The sequence below is a fragment of the Tenrec ecaudatus genome, chromosome 17 (assembly GCF_050624435.1).
Source record: "Tenrec ecaudatus isolate mTenEca1 chromosome 17, mTenEca1.hap1, whole genome shotgun sequence".
Lineage (NCBI taxonomy): Eukaryota > Metazoa > Chordata > Mammalia > Afrosoricida > Tenrecidae > Tenrec > Tenrec ecaudatus.
This window is the reverse complement of record NC_134546.1, coordinates 9,657,469-9,679,961: the sequence shown is the minus strand read 5'-3', so window position 1 is coordinate 9,679,961 and position 22,493 is coordinate 9,657,469. Positions and strand designations below refer to the sequence as shown.

The window sequence follows — 22,493 nt, the reverse complement described above, 5'->3', positions numbered from 1 at the left end:
TGAACCACTCACCTTGTGGTTAGCAGCCAGTACTTAACCCACAGGGCTACCAGGACCCTTCTTTATTACATTTTAAAAAAGAACCAAAAGAACCATGACCATCTACTAATGGCCTGGCATAACAAGCACCCTTCATTGGCCATAACTCACATTGCCCACCCTTCGATTTAGCTAGCACCCCGGCCCATGATTCTGGTCTCTCCTCTCTGTGCCTCCCTTTGCAGGCTGCTAACCGCATGGGGGTGTTCCCTACCTTCCCGCTGGCTCTGTGGGAGAAAGTGGAGGCTATCTGCTCTGCCCCCGTCAAGAGGGACCACCTCAGCAACACTATAGAGCAGTGGTTCTCAACCCGAGTCCTTCCAGGAGCAAAATGACAGTGATGAAGTTGCAACACAAATCATGTTATGGTTGGGGGTCACCCACCACACGAGGAACTGTAGGAAAGGGTCGTGGCATGAGGAAGGTTGAGAACCACTGCTACAGAGGGTCGCCATGTGTCAAAATAGGCCCAACAGCAACGGGTGTTGTTTCGTCTGTTTTCTTGCCCTGCTGGTTATAATGTGCCTGGTTGTTCACCAAAAGGTCAATTGTGGAGACCCATCAGCCAGATTGCAGGCGAATGCTGCATTCTATTTTGGGGAACATTGTAGTCGTAGAAACTCTATGGGGACATTCTGCCCTGTCCAGTATGGTCACTGTGAGGCAAAATTGATCTGACAGCAATAGGTTGCTGTTTGGGTCACTGTCTTTAGAAGGAGCCCTGCTGGTGCTGGGATTACGTGCTTTGCTGTTAAAGGAACGTTGCTGGTTCCAACTCTGCCAGTGGCTCCGTAGGAGGAAAGATCATCTGCTGTCTGCTCCCAGAAAGATTGTTGTTTTTGTTGTTAGGTGACGTCGGGTCAGTTCCAACCCACAGCTACATTACGTACAACAGAACAAAACCCTGCCCAGTCCTGCGCCATCTCACGTGTTCTCCCATTGTTGCAGCTGCTGTATCACTCCATCTTGCCAAGGATCTTTCCTCATTTTTTTCTGCTCCTCTGCTTTCCCAAGCATGATGTCCTTTTCCAGGGACTAGTCTCTCCTGACAGCACGTCCCAGTGTGTTTCACCATCGTTGCATCAAAGAAGCATGCTGGGTATACTTCTTTTAAGACAGTGTGGGTTTGGTAATCTGTGCTCCTTTCAATGTTCTTTGCCAAAACCATCATTCAAATCCATTGATTCTTCTTTGGTCTTCCTTATTCAATGTCCAACTTTGTTGTGGAGATGAAGTATTTGAAAATGCCATGGTTTGGGTCAAGAACACCCAGGTCCTCAAAGCAGCATCTTTGCTTTTCCACATTTTAAAGAGGTTTTGTGCCGTGGATTTACCCAATGTAACACATCTTTAGATCTGCTGACTGCTGCTTCCATGAGCATTGATTGTGATCCAAGTAAGATGAAATACTTAATAACTTCAATCTTTTCTCCATTTACCATTGGTCTAATTCTGAGGATTTTGGTTTTCTTTACATCGAGTTTTAATCCATATTGAAGGCTGCAATCCTTGATCTTCATCAAGTGCTTCAAGTCCTCCTCACTTTCATTAAGCAAGGTCGTGTCATCTACATATCACAGGTTGTTAATAAACCTCCCTCCAATCTTGATGCTGCATTCTTCTTCACCGAGTCCAGCTTCTCTAATTATATGCTCAACATACAGCTTACTTGCTCAGCATAAAGATTACAGATAAGGACACTTTATGGCCCAGTTCTGTTCTGGTACGGGGATCACCATGAGTCAGAATCAACTAGAGAGCACATAGCAACAAGAATATTGTCCAAAGTATGAACATTTCAGGGTTTCATACTTTTTTAATCTATGTAGGCTGCCAGAGGAGGGCAAAAGGAGAAGAGCATTCCTTTCACCCAGGGACCTCTCGGGCCGGCCATGTTCTATTCCAAGCTGCTACTTTCCTGAGAGGGCACTAGTTGGTCCCTTGGAAGAGGGAATCATCTTGGACCAGGGTTTCATACTTGAAGCAGGTCATGCCACATTATCTGTCTCTTCCCCCCCCCCTTCCCCTAATTAGCTATTCTGTTTCCCCACTGAAGGAGACTTGGTGGCCTGGTGGGTTATGCCTTGGCTAGGCCAGCAGTTCAAACTTCCAGCTGCCTGTGGAAGAGAAATGGGGCCTTCCACTCCCATAAAGAGTTATAGTTTCAGAAACCACAGGGGCAGTTCTACGCTGTCCCGGCTATGCATGGCTTTGGGTCTGCAGCGACTCAGTGGCGGCCAGTGTGGCTCTTCCCCTTCTCGCTTTTTGCCTGTTCACTCTGCTCCTTTTATTCCATTCTCAGCCACAAGCAGTTCCACCTGAGTTGCCAACCACCAGGTTCTAAAACTTAAGGTCTGTTTAGGAATCCTTAAAGGAGCTTTAGATATCAGAATTCACCAAATCTGAGGAGTCCCTGAACTGAAGATAGGATTAAGACCAAGCACCTAGTGAAGGAAGGGGACTCTTGACCTTGAAGTCTGCAGAGGATGATGGGGGCAGGCCTCATGGAAGGTGACCATCATCTTGACTGATTACATGAGTGTCAGCCACCTGGGCCATGTCACTGGGTTTCCTCTCTCTCTCCTGCTTTCCTCCAGGGCATTGCCACTTAATATTCCTCCCTTCATCACACACCATATTTTTGGTGCCACTATCTCATCATCATATCCTGGCCTGGATAATCTCACCATGAGTTCTTCAATCTCTGCTCATTTTGGAAGGGAAAGCTGCCTGCGTAAATATGAAGTGTCTTAGTAGGTGCAAGTTTGGGTTTTTTAAAGTCTGTACTACTACTTTGCATTTCTCCCATTAACTACTTAAATAGATTTAATGTTTCAGCTTTTGGTTTTAAGTGTGACACTACCAGGGCGTCTTACAGCTAGAAAACATGTTAACACACTTTTCTTTCATAAAGTCTTTCAGCCAATAGGACATGGTTTAAAAAAAAAAAGTTTAAAGGCTGCTGAAATCCAAGATGTAACATTTTGCTTTGGTTTTCTTGCTCCACGACTTTAGCAGTTTCCTAAAAGAATTAAAGGACTGGATTTTCTTCCCCTGCATCTCATTTTTCTTACCCTGCTCCTCATACATAGTTATGCAATGGGCTGCTAACTGCAAGATCAGGAGTTCAAAACCACTCCTCACGCGAGAGATAAGGTTTTCTACTCCTCTAAAATTTATAGTCTCCAAACCCACCGCTGTAGTTCTACTGTGTCCAGTAGGCTCCCGATGACCCAGAATGGACTTGACGGGACTGAGTTCAGTTTGGGTTTTTGGACACCTCATTGTTATTACTGTATCTCATCTTTACTAATGACGATTGCCCTGCTTTGCGATACGAAATTACTTACATCAGCCGTTCAGCTGAACTCTCAGTCCTCTTTTCCTTTATATTTTAAAAAAAGCAAAACCTTAACATCATGTTTCAGTAGCATCTCAGTACATTCCTTGATTGAGCTAAAAGCTTGCCCTAAGGATCTGTTCGTTGTCAAATTATTTGTAAGCTTGTTCTGTGTACAGATTTACTGTCACTGTGTCCTTGTTCTGGCTCCTTGTTGTATTTTGTTAAAGTACATGATCCATTTATTGTGACAGAGGACATATTTGTTGTTTTCGTAGACTGAACTCTTTATTTTAGTCATGGGGGTTATCTTAAAAAAAATCACTTCATTTTGAATTTAAATAAATTTGATTAATCCTGCAATGAAGTATGAAATTTGTGCTTGTCTTTAAAATGTACTCAATCAATGGTGTTTACTTAGCCACTAAGCCAAGTACAGTGCTAATATTGTAAATCAGATCAATTTAAAATCAACTCCCCAGCTTTAGCTTGTCTGTGATTTGAGTTGCTTTCTAAACATGCCCGTCTGAAACTAAATATCAGCTTTGTATTATGAATAACCAAATTTAGTTTTTATTTAGTATCCATATCTTCCATCCATTTTGTTACCTGTTTCCTTACCTCGGTATCCAGATCTTTCTCCTCAGAAATTACTGTTCGGAGAGGCTAACCCCCCAAGACCACAGAGCTCTCTATTGATAAAATTCACTGCCATCAAGTACATTCTGTCTCACACTGACCCCCAAGGAGCAGCTGGTGGGTTGGAATCAGAGATTTTTCAGTTAGCAGCTGGGTCACTGCACCACCAAGTCTCCTTCAGTTGTCCCAAATAAGGGTTCCAGCCCGCGTGTGTGCTGCTCCCACTGTTCAGCGCTGCTCGTGGTTGTTAGTCAGGGCAAACCCAGCTTGGAATTAAATTCTGAACCCAAGCATGTGAATTACGGGTTAGTTAGTTCAGGTATTTTGGATGTTCCCTAATAACTCATGCCATTCTACTTGGGGTCATGTAAGTTGACATAGGAGCCATGGTGGCATAGTGGATTCTGAGCAGAGCTGCTAACCACCAGGTCAGCAATGTGAAACCAGCCACTTTGTGGGAGAATGATGAGGCATTCTGTTCCTTTAAAGATTTAAACCCACATTCCAAAGTCACTGCCACGAGTCACTTCCAACTCATAACAATGCTATAGGACAAAGTAGGACTGTCCCTGTGGCTTTCCCAGACTGTACAGTTTTAGGGAATAGAAAGTCTCATCTTCCTCTCAAGGACTGACTGGTGATTTTGAATTGCTGACCTTGCAGCTAGCAGCCCAAGGTCTACCCAACTACCCCACCCGGGCTTCTCAGAAACCACAGGGGCAGTTCTGCTCTGTCCTAAAGGGTCACTCGGAGTCAGAATCAACTCGCTGGCAGTAAGTCGGTTGTTGTTGTTGTTTTTCGATTCTTAACATGATACAATTGTCAAAAGAATACATGTAATGTCACAAGAGAAATTTTCCTTTTCTCTTCTATAAGCAGATACAAAAGCTAGCAATGCTGTTTTGCATTTTGATAATTTTTGTATTGAGAAGACAGTATTTTTTTGTTGGGCTCATCTTCAAAATTTAAATACACACACACACTTGGGGGGTACCCACCACAAAAAAAACCCCAATAAAAGCTTTGCTAGGCAAGCAACGAGAAACTCACTCTGAGTTGATACACTCAGTGGCATTGCCTGGGAAGATTCTCTCTGGTCACAGTGAATTTTTTCGTAAAAGCAGTTTCACTCAAACCTCATTTTTTGTGATGGCCAATTTAAGAGACCAGCATGTGGCAGTGAAATTATTTCCTGCTCAGAAACTGTTGTGAAAGTGAACACCGTTCACAAGGATGGCGACAGGGAAAAAAACTCAAGTGTGCTAGTAGTTCTCTCATTTCAAAAAAGGTGAACTGTCCGTTGATGACAAACTTTTGTTCAGCTTACAGTAAACACGAGGCATACAAGCAGAAGTCAGAACCAAAGAGAGGGCAAGCTTGTAGGTGAGGTGGTGGCTGAGGTGGGGCAGGAGAGGGAGCTGGAGAGCAGCTGGCCTGGAGGTTGTTCCACGGCCTCTATAGCTAGCAGGACCAGAGTATGACTTTACAGAGGAAGAGCGGAGACGCCTGACACAGGACATGGGCAAAGTGATGGAGCTGGTGGGCAGTGCAGCTCTCCCCTAGAACTCAGAGTATGAGTCAGGGTTCTGGAGGGAGTATCACTGTAAGAATTTCCAAGTTAGACCACAGCCCCACCCCAAACCTTTGCTCAAAACATGCTTCCCGTTTCTTAATTAGAGAACAGGCCAGTCCTTATAACCTCCTAAGAAGAAGTCCTGGAGCTCGGTGGTTAAGCACCCCGCCGCTCATCAAAAAATTCCATGCTTCCAACCCACCAGCTGCTACACGGGCGAAAGAGGTGGCCGTCTGCTTCTGCAGATCTCAGCCTTGGGAAGCCAGGGCGGCGGGGCTCCCTCTGCCCTATACGGCCACCATGAGGGGGAAACACTCAATGGTGGTGGACTGGGGAATATTTTTTGCTTTATAGTTCCAGGAACCCTGGAACCACAGTGCCTCCACAGCTCACCCCTCACTTCCTTCGGATCCCTGTTGTCCGAGAGGCCTCTCCTGGCTCGCTGTCAGTCACCCTGCCACACCGCTCTCCCTTCCCTTGCTTAGTTTCCTTCATAGTCTGACCCCTGGCGTCCGCTCTACTTGCTTGTTTGTTGCCTGGTCCTCCGCGGCGTAGAGGATGTGTTTGCTCCACTAGGACACTGCCTGGTCCATGACTGGTAATCAGACATTGGTTAGTCAAAAGGAAAATCTAGAACAGAGAGATGGCTGTGAGGGAAGGCAGGGGCTGATTTGGGGTGCTATAGGATCTTGGTTTCCAGGCCGGGAAATAAGGAAGTTCATCCGTCACTGGGTAGCATTGAAGGGTTGAACAGGTTAGTGGGAGTGGAAGCATCTCATTTCAGGAAGATTAGTTTGGCAATGATATGCAGGATGGCTATTTTTCAAAAAGATGTTGACCCGTGTGAGTTCTCCACCCCCACCCCCAAATCCAGCAATCTGGAACATTGCTCTGTGTGCTTTGTTTCTTTTAAAATACCTTTGCATTTTGAAGTAGTTTGGCTTACAAGAAATTGCTAAAACCAAACAGCAAATTCTTTTCATGTACTCGCTCCTTAAACAAGTGGACTCACTGCCATCAGGCCCATTCTGACGGGTAGCAGCCCTGTGAATCTCCGTGACTGTCAATCTTTACAGGAGGAGAAAGCCCCATCTTTCTCCTGAGGAACAGCTGGTGGGTGCGAACTCCTGACTTTGTGGTCAGCCCCCCAACTTGTAACCCACTATGCTCCTAGGGCTCCTGATTCGTTGTCCCTAGCATCCCCAAATGGTCATGCCATACATAACCAGAGTGCACCATCAAAATCAGGATAATGGCCTGCGGACAAGATCATTAACTCAAGTACCTTTTTTTTCTTCTTCAGATTTCATTAAATTTTATATGTACTTTGTGTGTGTCAACTGTATAGTTTTATGGTATTTTATCATGCATGTACATAGTTGTGGTTGAATCTATTCAGAGACTAGAACTGCACTCAAGAGGGTTTTCAAGGATATTGACTCAGAAAGCCAATCGCCAGACCTTACTTCAGAAGCACATCTGGGTAGGTTTGAACTGCCAACCTTCCGTTAGTGCAGCACGTACCCTTTTTCTTTTTAATGCTTCTGTATCAGATTTTGATGTTTTTGACAAAGTAAGTATTAGAAAATCCCTTTTCTAAAACTGCTTCCCAGGTTCTGGGTCCCCCTTCATTGTCATAAGAATAAGCTGAATAGCTCCTCTCTCTCTGTTTCCCAGCCTGTGAGTTTCTTGTAGGTAGGTAACTGTTCCTTTGTACACAAAACATGCTGTGAACTTTCATTTTACCAGTACTGACAAGTCTTATTATTTACCAGGCCCTCATTTTACATTTCATTCTTCTAACTAGTATATTTCCATTATTATATTTCCCATTTAATCGTGTGTCTACTTAATAACCCTTCATGTCCTTTCTGATAGTAAAATATTCTACAAGACTACTAACCCCCCAAATCAAACCAAACCTATTGCCCTCAAGTTAATTTCAACACATGGTGACCATTTATAGAGTCTCAGAGGCTGTAAATCTTTATGGACACAAACAGCCTCATCTTTCGCCCAAGGCGTGGGTGGTGGGTCTGAGCCTCTGACCTTGCAGTTAGTTTCCTGAGAATGCCACTAGGGCTCCTAGACCATTCACAGAGTTCTGAAATTGCCTTTGCGAACTCATTACTACTAATTAGAAATACTTTGCCCATGATTTCAGGATTGGTAAGGGTGATAGAAAAAAAAGATTAACTAAATTGATTCAAGCCTTTTATTGATGCTTTAAAAAAATCTAACTTCTGATTTTTGAGATATTTGCTAAGCACATTATTTTCCTAAACATTCATATCATTAATTTGTAACTGTTGTGGGGCATGCCTCTTCTGATTCTAGTGGCTTGCAGAATAGTATCAGCAGTGCTTTATGTGCTGTAGGCCTCTATGTGCTGAGCACACACCTACAGGCCGCCGATGTTTATGGTGGTCCTTGGTGGTCCGCAGTAGGGAGCCAGATGAGTGTGCAGACCTATGGACGAGGATGACAAATGAAGAAAAACAGACCTTCTCTGAATCTACGTGATGCATGTCTTACAGGTCCTGAGTTCTACCCGCACCGAGTGGAACCCACTGGATGCTCGCTTCGGCACCAAGCAGCCTTATCAGCTGCTCACAGTAGAGTGCTCCCTCCGTGGAGACAGTGAGCCCATGGTGGACAGCTGTGTTTATGAGTGTGTTCAGAACAAGATCCAGTGTATGTCGGTCACCAGGATCCCACTGAGATCCAAGGCCATCAGTTGCTGCAGGGATGTTACTGAAGACAAACTGATCTTGGGCTGTGAAGATGCTTCGGTTGTTCTTTACGAAACTCACCGGGGAGTGACGCTCTTGGTCCAGGCGGAAGTTTTGCCGTCATTAATAAGCTGCCACCCAAGCGGCGCCATCCTGATAGTTGGCAGCAACCAAGGGGGCCTGCAAATTTTTGATATGGCTCTGTCCCCTATTAACATACAGCTCTTGGCTGAAGATCGCGTACCCAGGGCAACGCTGCCATTCAGTAAATACTTTGATGTCTCCAGCAGTCTGGTTCAAATGCAGTGGATTACCCCTCAGGTGCTTTCGTGGAAGCCTGAGAGTGGGTGCACTTACAATCTCCTGTTCCTTAGGTTTGACCGAGGACCGCTGGGTGTGCTTTGGTTTAAATTTGGTAAGTCAAGGAAGTTGGTGAGTGAGTGAAGTGTTTATGGTTCTGACATAATTAAAGTAATAAAACTGTTCTGGGAATGCAGTCCTTCTATTTGCATACTTACTCCCACACAGATGCTTGTCCTTCAAATATGTCATACACGAGAGTTTGTGGAAAACTCCATTATCTTTACATTCTATTTATCCATGAATGTTTTGAATCAGGCTCTGGGGATGGTTTTCTCAATGCAGAGGGAACCTTAGATATTAGAGGCTCTGTGAACTGCAGGCATTTGTCCATTGCCATGATTAAAAATCCAGAAGTTTCAAACTTGCTACTTTCCAAAACAAAGAGCCTTAAAAAAAAAAAACCCAACTTCTAAACACCTCCCCCAAGCCCCCAAATCCAGTAAGTTAAACATTTTTGAGTTGGAGGAATATAATGCTTTTTCTGAAAATAAGTGAATTCTCAGATTGAAATTATGCAAGGAAGGAAAAGCAAATAGTTCAAATTCACTGCAACTATTTGTAATTTTTGTTTGTGGCTCTTTACCTTTTAGATAAAAATATTCAGAAAATATCATGAAATCGGAAAAGTGTACATTAATATTGCCCATTTCAACCAGTATACTTTTAAAATGAAAATCATGGTGTATTTGTCTCATGTAAACTTATGTTTTGCATTATTGGCTGCACCTTGAGATATGTGATATTATTTTCATGCTTTTATATAATTTAGCATTCTTGAGAGAACCTCACATAAGTTTAAAAAAGATTTCAACTCAGGCACATGACAGCTACTTGAAAACATAGAAAAGGAAATGCATTTTAAACTCCTTATTGGATTTGACTCTGAGGTATAGAGTTTGATGTATTTCATGAAATTATAGTATTTGTTAAATAATGGCCAATTTACTATTTGTTTTTCATCGTTTTTTAATGGATCCCCTTTCCTCTAAAGTTGATCACATGGGGGGTGGGATCCAGTAAAAATGATTGGATTAACCTGGAAGATACAATGGATGTAATGTGAGGGCAGTGTTCTTTCCACTTCATAGAAATGCAGCTGAATCTATTCATAATCTTAATGTTGTCTAAGAAAAACTGTTTTAAATCTCATTTATTATGAGATAATCCAGTTCTACTTTGCCCAACTTCATGTTTAACAGTTGTATGTCTCCATACGCAACACTAATTAAAGTGGATGTTTGATGTTTCATGTGTCTGTTAAGACACACACAGACACACGTGCTTGAGAATGTGCATGCATGTGCACATGTGCGTGCGCAAGAGTGCACCCCCTCCCCACCTCTAAATTACCCATTTACCTGTCAAACAGAAGGCTGCCTGGCCACATATACCTAGCTTTTCTGTAGTCTTCCCTTGTGGATCTACTCACAACAGCTTTGCAAAAAGCACAGCTTTCTCTCCCTATCTCTAGCAGTTTGCTTTCTCACTAAAGTAAACAGGCTCTCCCTTGTAGGGATTTAGAGGGCTTCCTGCTAATTGCCAGCTTGTAAACTTAATTGGACTGTCTCCCTGGGCACTGTTCCTAAATCAATTAGGCAATGAGTTGGCTGTCACCTCCTTTTTCCAAGAAGGTCTTCTGGAAGAGAATTAGCCAATAGAAGTCAAGCATTCAAATGAAAAGGTGGTAACTCCTGCAACTGACATTTTATCACTCAAGTTTTACTTTTAACATGACTTTTAACTTTAACAGGATTGAGAACATTTATAGTCCTATGGGCTCTTTCTTGAAGATCTCAATATGGAGGGCGTTTCCAACAGTCATTTATAAATTTGTGTTTCTCATTTTTAATTTATTATAAGATTGATGTGTATTACAAATGATGTATTTTTCCTTAGATGAGTAGATGCTTTGGAATAGTTGATTCCACTAGTAGCTCTTTCTTTCTTTGAAGAAAACCCTGTTTAAAGAACAGATTTTCTTAGGATGTGCTCAAATACATCCAAGAAATTTTAATATACTTCTTGAATTAACACAGTGCTGATTCTGGGCATCCATGTGGAATTTTCATGTATAATTCAAGTGGCTGCATATATAAACAGGTAGTTGCATGTGTTGTTTCCCCACCAGAGAGAATTTATTAGATTTTTTTTCCAGATGCTTGTTATGCAAGCCTTTGGAAAATTTGACATAAAAGGTGTAGCCTACAGTTTAGGAAACTGAGAGACATAGATCATAGTTTAAAATAGAATGCTGTCACATATCAACATGTCAGCAGCTGGTGCCCATATGCTGAGAGTGTTGGAATTTGACTCTCCGATGAGGTCTGTTATTGTCACGTTGAAGAAGAACTGTTCCAGGGCTGGAGCTTCCATTCTTCATCCTGACTGGTGGTGGCACAAGGCATGGTCACAGGGGCATTAAAAGTCCCCGCCACTGTTCTTAGACAGACACCGAAAACAGCCTGTCCTCCTGAGGAGGGCGCTGGAGGTCAAGAGGTACTGTGTTCTGGAAGACAGTCATATTGTCACACACATAAGACTGAGACTTAATTTAAGAGGAGGCCCTAATTATCCCGACTGATTAGAGCACTTCCAGTGTCTCCTTTACCTTTTCTGACCACACCTGCTCTCTTCAAACTCACCTGCTTCTCAACAGAGGAGGCCACCTTTTTCATTAGAACATTCTTAGATTCATCTGCTCCTCACCACCCCACCCATCACCCAGCCAACCAATCACTGATCTAGCTCTTACTATTTCTCAAAATTGTTTCAACTACTCTATAGATCCTGTACATTTTTATATAAAGTTTGGAGCTAGCTTATCCATTCCTATAAAAAAAAACACCTGGCAAAATTTCGATTGCTAGTGAATCCAATTAGATGTACAACCTATAGATGACTTTGGAGAGGGATGAGATCTAGTCTTCCAATTCATGACTATGATATCTCTCCCCATTTACTTACATCTTCTTTCATTTCTCTCAGCAATGTGCTGGAAAATTTAAATATAAAGATCTTGTACATACTTGGTTAAATTTGTTTCTAAGACTTTCCTGCACTAGGGTGCTATTACAATTAGTATTTTTAAATTGTAGAAGTAAAATTTTAAAATACTGACCAGGTGTCTTGACCAGGGTATCGTGAAACCCTGTTACACCCATGTCTTTGTACTAGGAATTTTTTTTACTTCTTCGGAATTTTCTACACAGATGATCAGGAAAGCTACACATTTTCTTATCCAATCTGTATTCTTTTAATTTATCTTCCTTTATTGCACTGGCCAGAACCACTGTTGAATATATGAGGTAAGAAGATCTTGTACTATGTTGTGTGAGTTCCCGTCCATTCCAAGATTTTGGAGATACATTTTCTTCAGTGGATGTTATCAAATGCGTTCTCTGCAGTTACTGAAATCACTCTACAGTGAAACCTGTGAGAGCAGGGACGTTGGCAAGGACGGCCATGTTTTCCGCCTTTGACAAGGTGTGGCCCTACCACTTTTCTTTTGCAACTTTTCATGGAGATGATGTAAGTTTTCTTTCTCTGCCACGTTTCTCCCTTACACAGGTTCTGGCCTTTGCAGATTTTACTTATGTAAATAAAGTATACACACTCACAATATATATGTACTCAATGCATAGATAGATATTTTTTCTATTTCTTTATGGTAAATGGTGAATTTTATTGATTCGTTTGGATTTTATATGTTTAAACAACCTGGATTTCTGGGAGAAATCTTACTGCTTCCTGACTTCTTATCCTTTTTGCATGTTGCTAGATTTGCTAATACTTTGTTAAAGATTCTTGCATCTCTATATGAGAGAGTATACACTGGTCCTTAGTTTCTTTTCTCCTGTGTTTCTCTGTTTTGGGTATCAGTGCAAAGCCTTAAAAAATGTTTTTCAAGTTTTCCAGTATACTTTCCTCACATTCTCTGGAAATGTCTTATAGATTTGATGCTATTTCTTCCTTAATGTTTGATAAAACTTACTAGTTATGTCATCTGGACCTGCAGGTGTGTGTATGTGTGTGTGTGAATGCACACATTGCACACTATTCTATTATGGTCAGAAAACACAGTCTATATGATTTCAAGACATTGGAATATATTGAGTCTTCTTGTTATTACCCAATATGTTCTCTGTCTTACATGTGCACATAAAAAGAATGTTAGATGGAGTGTTTTACAAATGTCAGTTAGGACTGATTGGTTGATAGTGTTTAAGACTTATATCCTAATTGATTTCTATTAATATCTTTTCTCAACTAGTGAGAGAAAAGGGCTGAAATTTTCCATTATAATTATAAATTTTACTTTCTCTCCTTTTTGTCAATCTTTGCTTTATGTATTTTAGAACTCTGTTATTAAGTACCTCTAGAATTGTTGTTTTTCAGTCTGCCTTGTTATTAGGGTATAGAATTATAAGTTAATTTACTTTTATTTCAGTACAGTAAAAATGCCTGTCTTAGTTATCTAGTGCTGCTACAACATAAATACCACAAGTGGATGGCTAAGAGGCTAGGTCCAAATTCAGGGTGCTGCTGGAGAGGTAGGCTTCTCAGTCAACTAGCTTTGGAGGAAGGGCCTTGTCTCCGGGGCTTCCATGTGTTCTGGCATCAGTCTCTCCCTGGGTCCAGGGGGGTGTTCTCCACACAAGAACCCCGGGTCTAATGGACGCACTCAGTTCCCAGTTCTTCTTTCTTGTTGGTAGTCAGGTTCCTCCTCCTCCATTGCTCACTTCTCTGTGCTGTGTTAGATAAAAGGTGAAGCAGACCACTCCTTAGGGGAAATTCCCATGACTTTGGATCAGGCATGTGACATGAGTAACTCAACTCACTGCTGTAGAGTCGATTCTGACTCAGAACAATTTTATAGGACTGAATAGAACTACCTCTGTGGGTTTCTGAGGCTGTAAATCTTGACCGGAGAAGAAAGCCTCATCTTTCTCCTGAGGAGTGGCTGGTAGTTTCAAGCTGCTGACCTTGCAGCTAGCAGCCCAGTGCATAACCCACGACATTACCAAGGGTCCCATTACCTGAGTTAGAAAAATCAAACTCACTGCTGTGGAGTCAATGCCAACTCACAGTGACCCTGTAAGAGAGGGAAGAATTGCCCCTCTGCGTTTCTGAGACTGTGACTGCCTATGGGGGTAGGAAGTCCGGTCTTTCTCCCTCCGAGCAGGCTGGTTTCGAACTGCCTGCTTCTCAACAAATGCGTTCACATTCCTGCTAAAGATGTAGAGACAGACAGCAGATTTTTGGTAGTTTCTGTGGCCCGCAAAAGTCCTACATGAGTTACTGTGTGCTGCCAAGGAACTTTGATTTACGAGGACTTCCAGTGCCGACTGCAAGCTCTGGGGGCATTTGGACTGTAGCTTTTGTTGATTTTACTGACACCAAGAGAAGAGGTAACTTTTACTGCTCTGTATAATTAGGGCAATTCTCCAGATTCTCTATCAAGTTGAGTCCTGTCAGATACTAGCAGAAGTCCTCATTTTGCGGTGACTGACGTTAGTCTAAATGATCTTAGCCTATCTCTTATAAGCGTATATATGTGAATCTAATAGATATGTTATCGATATACTTAAGAATGGAAACCTGCAGCTGTGAGGATAATGACAGTAATAAAAAGAACACTTGCAGTCATGTTTTGCAGTGCTTTGTAGCTTGCAGTGTAATTTCAGATACCTTCCCTCAGTCTGGTTAACAGTTGTTTGTGCTGAGAAGTTTCGCAGTCTCAATTCCGGAAACACGTTTGATTGAAGAAAATAAGACTTGTAGTCCACCATTTCATAATATTTAAAAATTAAAATCTACTTAAAAGTCTTAGTACTTATTGCCATTTAATTATGAAAATGGTTGGTTTAAGAAGAAGCTAGCCAACTTAAAAAAAAATAAAGTGAAACCAGACCGGGGCGCCCTCCTCTTTGTTTTGTGCTCTTGGTCTTCTAAGATTAGTAGTGGATTTTCTTAAATAGAGTCGTGAATGTGTTTATATTGAACCAAGATACTTGGCTGCAAGTGTTTGCTGTGAAGGGGTCAGTTACTTCAGTAGAGGAGAACAAGCTGGCATGTGTGACTATCAAGAGACTTCCTTCAGAGCTCAGTGAGAAAACAGTCTTCAAAGCATTCATATAATCACATCATTATTCATGATATTTATCATGGTACTTTCCTCCCTATTCTAATGAATCCATTTTAAGAGTTAATTGCATGGGACTGAAGACGAGGTATGCTGGTGGCATAGTGGTTAAAAGTTGGGCTGCAGACTGAAAGGCCAGCAGTTCAAAACCACCAGCTTGACCTTGGAAGAAAGATGAGGCTTTCTGCTTCTGAAAATGCTTTTAAAACTTGAAAACCAACCAGGGCAGCTCTACTATGCCCTATAGGGCCATTCTGAATCAGAATCAACTCGATGGTAGTGAGTTTAGCTTTTGAGTTTAGAAGTCTGGGTGCAACTTAGAACTAATGACCCTGTCAACAGGACTTGTGCTAGCTCAAAACTTTGTCTTCAGATGTCTGGAAGATAGGCCTAGATGACCGACAAGAAACACAGGGTTAGCGTTTGTTATTCACCTAAAAAGACCATCCTGTGGTGTGTGTAAGTGTGTTTTCCCTCTTAGTTTAGGCAATTTTGTTATGTGTTATGTAAATGAATTAAGTGCTGAAGGATAAACATAAACTAGATGGAAGTGGTAGGTGGCGTTTGAAATGAACATTTAGTCACAGTCATGTCACCTGTGCCCCCAAATAGCCCACCTTTTTGCACTGTTGCAAGACGTGAATGGTTTTTACTTTATGGAAAAGTTAACTCTGTTGTTGTTATTTTACTTTTTATTAGAAAGGTTGACATGATTTTACATTTGGGTGGCAGGTATCTTGGCCCAAGGCCAGCTGAGCCTGGCGGACATTATCTTCCAGTACATTCACTGTGACGAGATCTGTGAGGCTGTCAGCATCCTGAGCAGCATGAACTGGGACGCCGTGGGCCCGCAGTGCTTTGTGGCCCTCAGTGCCATTGTAAACCATCTCCTTCGACAAAAGCTCACTCCAGAAAGAGAAGGTCAGACTTAAATAGATTTTTTGAATGGCTTGTGTATATGTGTGTGTGTGTATATGTGTGTGTGTATATGTGTGTGTATATGTGTGTGTGTATATACATGTAAAAAAGTAGGTACATGAAGTACATTTTTATCATAACAGTTTTTTATGTTTAGTTAAGTTTTGGAATTATGTTATCAAAGATTAAATGACCAAAATATTAATAATGCTATATTAAAATAGAAATGAATACTTGTATTTGTCAACAGAGAGCAACTTTCCTGTATATGGTTATGTTGGAGCTCACAATACACTCATTGTACATTTGAGGCTAAGCTCGTGTGTGGAAGATGCTCAGATTTCAAACTTTGATCAGGAATTTCATGTTCTCACTGGAGTCTGGTCGACAAAAGACTGCAAACAAAGATCCTTATTGCTCCTTCACTTTACACAGCAACATATTTCTCTTAGACTGTAAGCCTTCCACCCAGACAATAGTCCTTTCCATTCACTTAAAATACGTTTTTTGGTGTGTGCCAGATTTGCAGTCCAGGCTGCTCCTTCTTTTGTTTCAGCTCTCCCAACTTGAAACTTGCCCTCATTCCAAGAGCAGCACGATAAATATTTAATGTTAGCTGAATGTGCTTTTTGGATGTCGCCCAGCTCATCTGTGAACATTCCAGTGTTTCACCAACGGAGAAAGACTGACTGGGCACTGTGATTGGTCCACAGCAGTTATTCATTGAATATGAGTTGAAAATAAAAATTAAGAGACCACTCCATCCAAGATTTGAGGGGACTATGTAGCACCTTAATATTTCTTGCTGCGCAGTTATCCCAATTAATTAGTTCTTAGTATTGTATGGCCTCGAAATGGGGTACATACCCTGCTCCAACAAAAGAAAGAACATCTGAGATGGTCTACACTATGTAAACTTTCAGTGGAAGAAACAGGGAGAAAATAAAAGACTGGTTCTCTCTGGGGCCACTGAGGAATTGTGAGCACCCTAGTGAACCTATGTTGTAAGATGATTGTGTTGTAAGAAAGATTATTATGGACTTCACAAATGGGAGTTATCAGATTTCTGCCTCAGTAAAAGATACTTTAAGGAGAACCTACAGGGGAGATAGAGAAATAAAAAGCTTGTATGAGGCTAGGCTATTAAATTTTTTTTTAAGTTGGCATGATGCTGGGTTATCAGAATATATACGTTTTAAGTGGGTATGTCCCCATTGCCCTCCTACCCCCACCCCCACCCCACCCCACCTAACCACCCCATGTGACTGCACAACACATGTCTAAACATTCCGCATTCTTCTCTGTTGAGAGTTACTCTGTCTGCCTCGCAAATTTGACATGGTAATTTGTTTTCCTTTTATTAGTGGGCCCCAGTGAGCTCTTTTATTTGTGGCAGTGTTGTGCTTATCTTTGAGATCTTCATTTCTGCCTTAAACATCAAGCTGGGCTATCTAATGAATCTATATCACTGTGCCGGGAGTTATGAGTAGTCCATGTCGGCTTCGACATTTCAGATGTGAGGAACATGCTGTCAGGAAAACTAGCAACGGCAAAAGCATCAGGCTGGTTTTCACAATAGCATTGCTGTATTCAATTTTAATCCAAATTGACTGCTGCTTTGAAAGAAAATACCCCTAAAGTTCATCTTACTTTGCTGTCTAGATTTTAGATTAAAAAAAGAAAGAAATTACCAACAGCTTAGCCAAGTCCATAGCAATTACTCTGATGAGGTGGTTAATATTTTCAAACCCAAATATGCCTAAAACGAAGAGCTCGGCTGTGAGGAATTGTTTATTCGGTCCATTGCAAGTAGCCTAAAACAAAAAAGAAAGAAACCAGTGAGGTCTTACTGGGAACTGTGGTGTTCTCATGCATACTCATACTCTCTCCCTATGGTAATGACTTAACTTCCAGGCATTTCTGGGAAGAAGCACAGCCCCATAGGTATCTCTTGGTATAATTGCCAAGTGGCAATGTGAGCCTTTCCGCCTCTCTCATCTAAGAATGGTACCTGAGATGCCAGGTATTTAATGTGGCCACAATCTCCTGCCCACTCTGGTTTATCAAAACCTGCTCTCCAACCTTTCGTGTGTAGAAAGGTGCCAGGTGGTTGACAATAGCTAGCATGCCATCCTCTCCATGAGTATTAGTTTGCTTTCACGACGGGACAAAACCAGCATCTTGTTGATTAAAACAGGACTGAGGGAAAATCAAGGGAATGCTGCTATTGATTTTATAAAATAATAGAGTTACTCTAATCGGGCTACTTTTGCCTTTCTTCCTTTTAAAACATTTCTGCTCTCCTGATTGGGATTCACATTAAGGAAAGGTTGGGTTTTTTTCCCTCAGCTAAAAGGTGCAAATGCTGAGCACAATGTGAGTTGCTTTTATGGGAAATACTAGTTCAAACTGTGCTTCTCGGATGAGTCACCATTTTAATTACCCGTTTGTGGTGAGAGGTTGGTTCATTATGGATTTCTTCAGTTTTGACAGCTTTTCGTTGCTCAGAGTCATTGTCAGCTTTGCCTCAAGTGAAAGTTTACACACAGGTTTATTTTTGTACCATCTGTCATATTTTAATTTCATCTTTCCTGCAACAAGCTCACATTTCATCTGAGTTGGAAAAACCTGACTGACTGCAAACATGAGTATTCTGTTGTAATTGAAGGAGTCCCTCTTGTCTCCGTGCTGTTTTGTTTGAATTCCACAGCACAGCTAGAGGCAAGCCTTGGAACTTTCTATGCTCCGACAAGACCACTCCTGGATACGACGATCCTGGAATATAGAGACCCAATCAGCAAATGTGCAAGGAGATTCTTCCACCACTTGCTCAGGTGAATGCTACCTTCGGATTGATTAGTGTCGAACTAATTATCTATTGTAGAAGCCATCTTCTTTAAATAGAATGTTCCAGAATATGGTTATTCATTCTCCAATAGCCCATCCCCTAAAGGCAAGGACAATCTCTTGAAAGTCTTTATTTAATTAGTTCTCTCTTTCTCTGTAACTTATTTTAGAAGCATATAATTGAATATTGTTCAGAGCTTTTCCATCATCACTTGAATATAATTGTCCCTTTATTATGATAGCAGAAAGACTAGCTATGTAAAGTAAATTTTCAAATATAAACTTGATCCACTCCTAGCACTAGAGAAATACTGTAATTTTAAATGAAGCTAAAAACATGATTGTCATTGGCTTGCTTTACTTTGAGAATTGCTGGGGGAAGATCGGTCCATTGTCCTGTAATATAAAGTGACAAGTTGCTTACCTCCACTGTGTCTCATTTTCGCCTCCTTAAATGAGTGTGATACATTCCTTAAACTCTAGTGGTTACATGGAAGAATGAGATACTAATGTCAGGAACTTACTCTGAGGAAAATATTGTAGAAGTTGAGGGCCAAATATCTACAGCATATCCCGTTTCTATAAAGTTTGAAAGCAAGATGGATGGATGGGCAGCTAGTTAGTTTAGGGATACGAATGTAGTAATACTATAAATAAAAGGAAAAATGATTCGTGCACAATTTAGGATAGTCTGGGGTGAGTGTTGAGAAATCCAGGAACAGGCACATGGGAGTCTCAGTGGTATTAGTAATGTCCCATTTTTTAATATGAGCGGGCTCTCTTCAAGAGTCCTTTAGATTGCTCTTCTTTTAATTGTATGTGTACATTTTGTTTAGTTTTGTCTGTTACAAATTTTACAACAAAAATAATAGAAATTTCAACTCCAGATAGCTAAAGAGAAGTACATCAACAAATCTACTGTATTTTATTTTATTAATAATATAATCTGACAAAGTATTTTACTCTTTCAAAGATGTTCATGTAAATTTCTCCTTTTTATGTAGAACAACCCTGTTAAAGGGCTACTGTCATTGACAAACGGATAAACGGATAAACTGAGGCAAGGTTAAGAGGCTTCCTTGGCTCCAATAGCAAGCTACTGGTGATGCCAGGTCTTAATCCTGATTCCTGATTGCCAGCTCCTGTTCTTTTCTGGCGGTTTTTTTTCTAGATTTTTTTGGTGTCATATTTATTTAGAACTTGGGTCTTTGCTCTCATTTGCCACTATTTTGGCTTCTCTGTAACTAGATAAAATTAATAAATCCATCTCCTGCCAAAAGAGTCCGAAAAGATAACACTAGTGAAATGGATGCAGAGGGCCCTTCTGGCCAGTGACCCCTGCTGTCCCTGTGGCCACACTCCTTTTATGGAGCAATCTGTTTCTGTACAACTATCCCCCAGACGCCCCTCTTCGACTGCCACACACTCTGCCACCGTGCAAGCTCTCGTTCATTGAGCTTTCTCAGAAGCAGTTTTTGAGTTCTTATCACCTGGAGGGCAATCTTTGGCAAGGTGATTATTCTTATTGTTTTTATTTGACTAAAGCTTTTTGCACAAGGTTACAACCGTAATAGGATGCTTTTCATCAAAGTATACTAGCTTTTTCCTGGTTTGTTTGGTTTTTTTTTGACTGTTTTACTACTGGGTCAGTTATAATGAGTTTTTATTTGTTCTTCTTTTAACAATAGACTGTACTTAGCATGGACCCTTGCTGGCACAGTGCTTACAAGCCTGGCTGCTAACCGAAAGGTCAGCAGTTTGAACCCACTCCCTAGCTGCCCCACCTGAGCAAGCCGCAGCAGCCCACCTCTGTAAAGACCTCTCTGCTCCGAGCCTGTGCAGCACTTGTGCGCTGTCCAATAGCATTGCTATAAATCAGGATCAGTTAAATGGCAGTGGATTTGTTTGTGGGCTCTTTTTCGGGGTGTATGGAGTACACATATATCCGTACCAAGGACACTCTGGTGGTGTAGTGGTTACGAGTCGGACTGTGACCCACATGGGTGGCAGTTTGAAAACACCGCCAGCTCCGAGGGAGAAAGGCTGGACTTTCTGTTTCTATGCACAGGTACAGTCCTGGAAACCCACTGGGGGTCTCTGTGAGTCAGCAGTGACTCAATGGCAGTGAACTTTTTGAAAATACCTATCACTATGAAAAAGGAAAATGAAATAAGACAGTTTAAGTTAGACCAATTCTTCTTCTTTATTTTTTTTAACCTGCTTCCAGGAAAGCCTCCTGCTCAGAAAGAACAAGCCAAGTGTCTTTATGTATTTGTGTGCCGCTAGGATTACATTACCCCCTGCACTTTTGCTAGCAAATTCTTTACTACTCTGGAAAAGTTATTAAATAGTACAATAAATTCTAAAGGGTAAGACCAGCACAGAAAATTTTAAATGAAAATGCATCCTAATTTCATTTTTACTGGTTAATACCATTTAGATATTTAGAGGATTCTCTTTAAATTTGCTTGGGTTGTGTGTGTGTGTGTGTGTGTGTGTGTGCGTGTGTGTGTGTTGTGTGAAGCAAAGGACTGATGAAGATCTTCAGTCCTGAAAATTTTAATGTGTTCACATGGACTTTAGGTTAAATTCAAGGACAAAAATGTGGCTTCTGGAAAATGAATTCTCTGTTATTGCTAGTATGTATACTCTTAATATCGAAGTAGCTCCGATGGTACAGTAGGGTAAGCCTCCGGCTAGAAACCACAAAGTTAGTTGTTCAAATCCACCAGCCACTCTATGGGGAAAGGGTGAGGCAGCTTTGCTAAATTAAGTTTCGTAAACCCATTGCCACTGAGTAGATTTGAACTCACAGCAACTTATTGGGCAGAGTAGAACTAACTGCTGCTGAGAGTTTCCAAGGCTGTGAATCTTTATGGGCGCAGACAGCCTTAGGTTTCTCCTGTGAAGATAAGACGCCTTCAACTTAGGTCCTTGAGGTGAGCTGGCCAATATATGTAACTCATTACTCCACTAGACAGTGATTTAGTTACCTATCTGACTCTATGAAATTGAATCATTTTCCAAAACTTCGGAGTAGGGAAGTATTACAAGAAGTAATAGTGTTGCGGTTATGCATTGGGCTATGATCCTCATGGTCAGCAGTTCAAAACTACCAGCTCTCCTCAGGAGAAAGACTGGGCTTTCTACTCCCATAACTGGTTAGTCTTGGAAAGCCACAGGGTGTCACTATATGAGTCCGCATTGACTTGATGGTAGTGAGTTTGAGTTGTTTTGTTTTTGAGTGCTTTATTATAAATGTATAAAAACTATAATCCCCCCCCCTATGATGAGTCAATCATAGTGACCCTATGTAGGTTGTCTGAGAAGAATCTTTATAGAAGCAGAAAGCCACGTCGTTCTCCAAGAGAATGTCTGGTGGGCTTGCCTTGTGGTAAGCAGCCTAGTATTCGCCCTCCATTGCCACCACTGTGGTTGGTTCCAACTCATAGTGACCTCGGGACAGCGGAGCAAAGCCCTGCCTGGTCCTGCAGCAGCCGTGTGGTTATTCTGTTTGAGCCCATTGTTGAAGCCACTACTGGCCATCTTTCTTGTCAAGAGTCTTCCTCTTTTTTTCTGTCCCTCTACTTTACCAAGCATGGTGTCCTTTTGCAGGGACTAGTCTCTCCTGACAACACGTCCACAGGACATAAAATGAAGTCTTGCCAACCTCACTTCTTAGGAATATTCTGGCTTTACTTAATAAGAACTCCTAATATTGATTAAATAAAATTTAAAACTTTAAAAATGAGCATGCCATTTATAGAAACTTCCTTTACTAATAGAACTATAAAATATTAATGACTAATCTATTTTAATTTTATTTTTCCCTTTTGGTTATAGAACTGTTGTTTTCTGACTTAAATGTTGTTATGTGATTGTGGCACAGTAATGCTTTCT

General features: G+C 41.4%; 1 protein-coding gene and 1 non-coding gene across 3 annotated transcripts in view; one reads left to right on the top strand and one right to left on the bottom strand.

Moving 5' to 3' along the window:
* WDPCP (WD repeat containing planar cell polarity effector) overlaps nucleotides 1–22,493 on the top strand; it is a 392,539-nt gene that overhangs the window by 182,041 nt on the left and 188,005 nt on the right. For both annotated transcript variants that reach the window (XM_075535189.1, XM_075535188.1), the window contains exons 10-12: nucleotides 8,129–8,738; nucleotides 15,561–15,749; nucleotides 18,457–18,580. In XM_075535189.1, the coding sequence (XP_075391304.1) occupies nucleotides 8,129–8,738; nucleotides 15,561–15,749; nucleotides 18,457–18,580 (923 nt within the window). The remainder of the gene's footprint in view (nucleotides 1–8,128; nucleotides 8,739–15,560; nucleotides 15,750–18,456; nucleotides 18,581–22,493) is intronic.
* LOC142431193 (small nucleolar RNA SNORA67) lies at nucleotides 1,861–2,004 on the bottom strand. Its single transcript, XR_012780738.1, has one exon. It is a non-coding gene; the product is annotated as a small nucleolar RNA SNORA67 (small nucleolar RNA).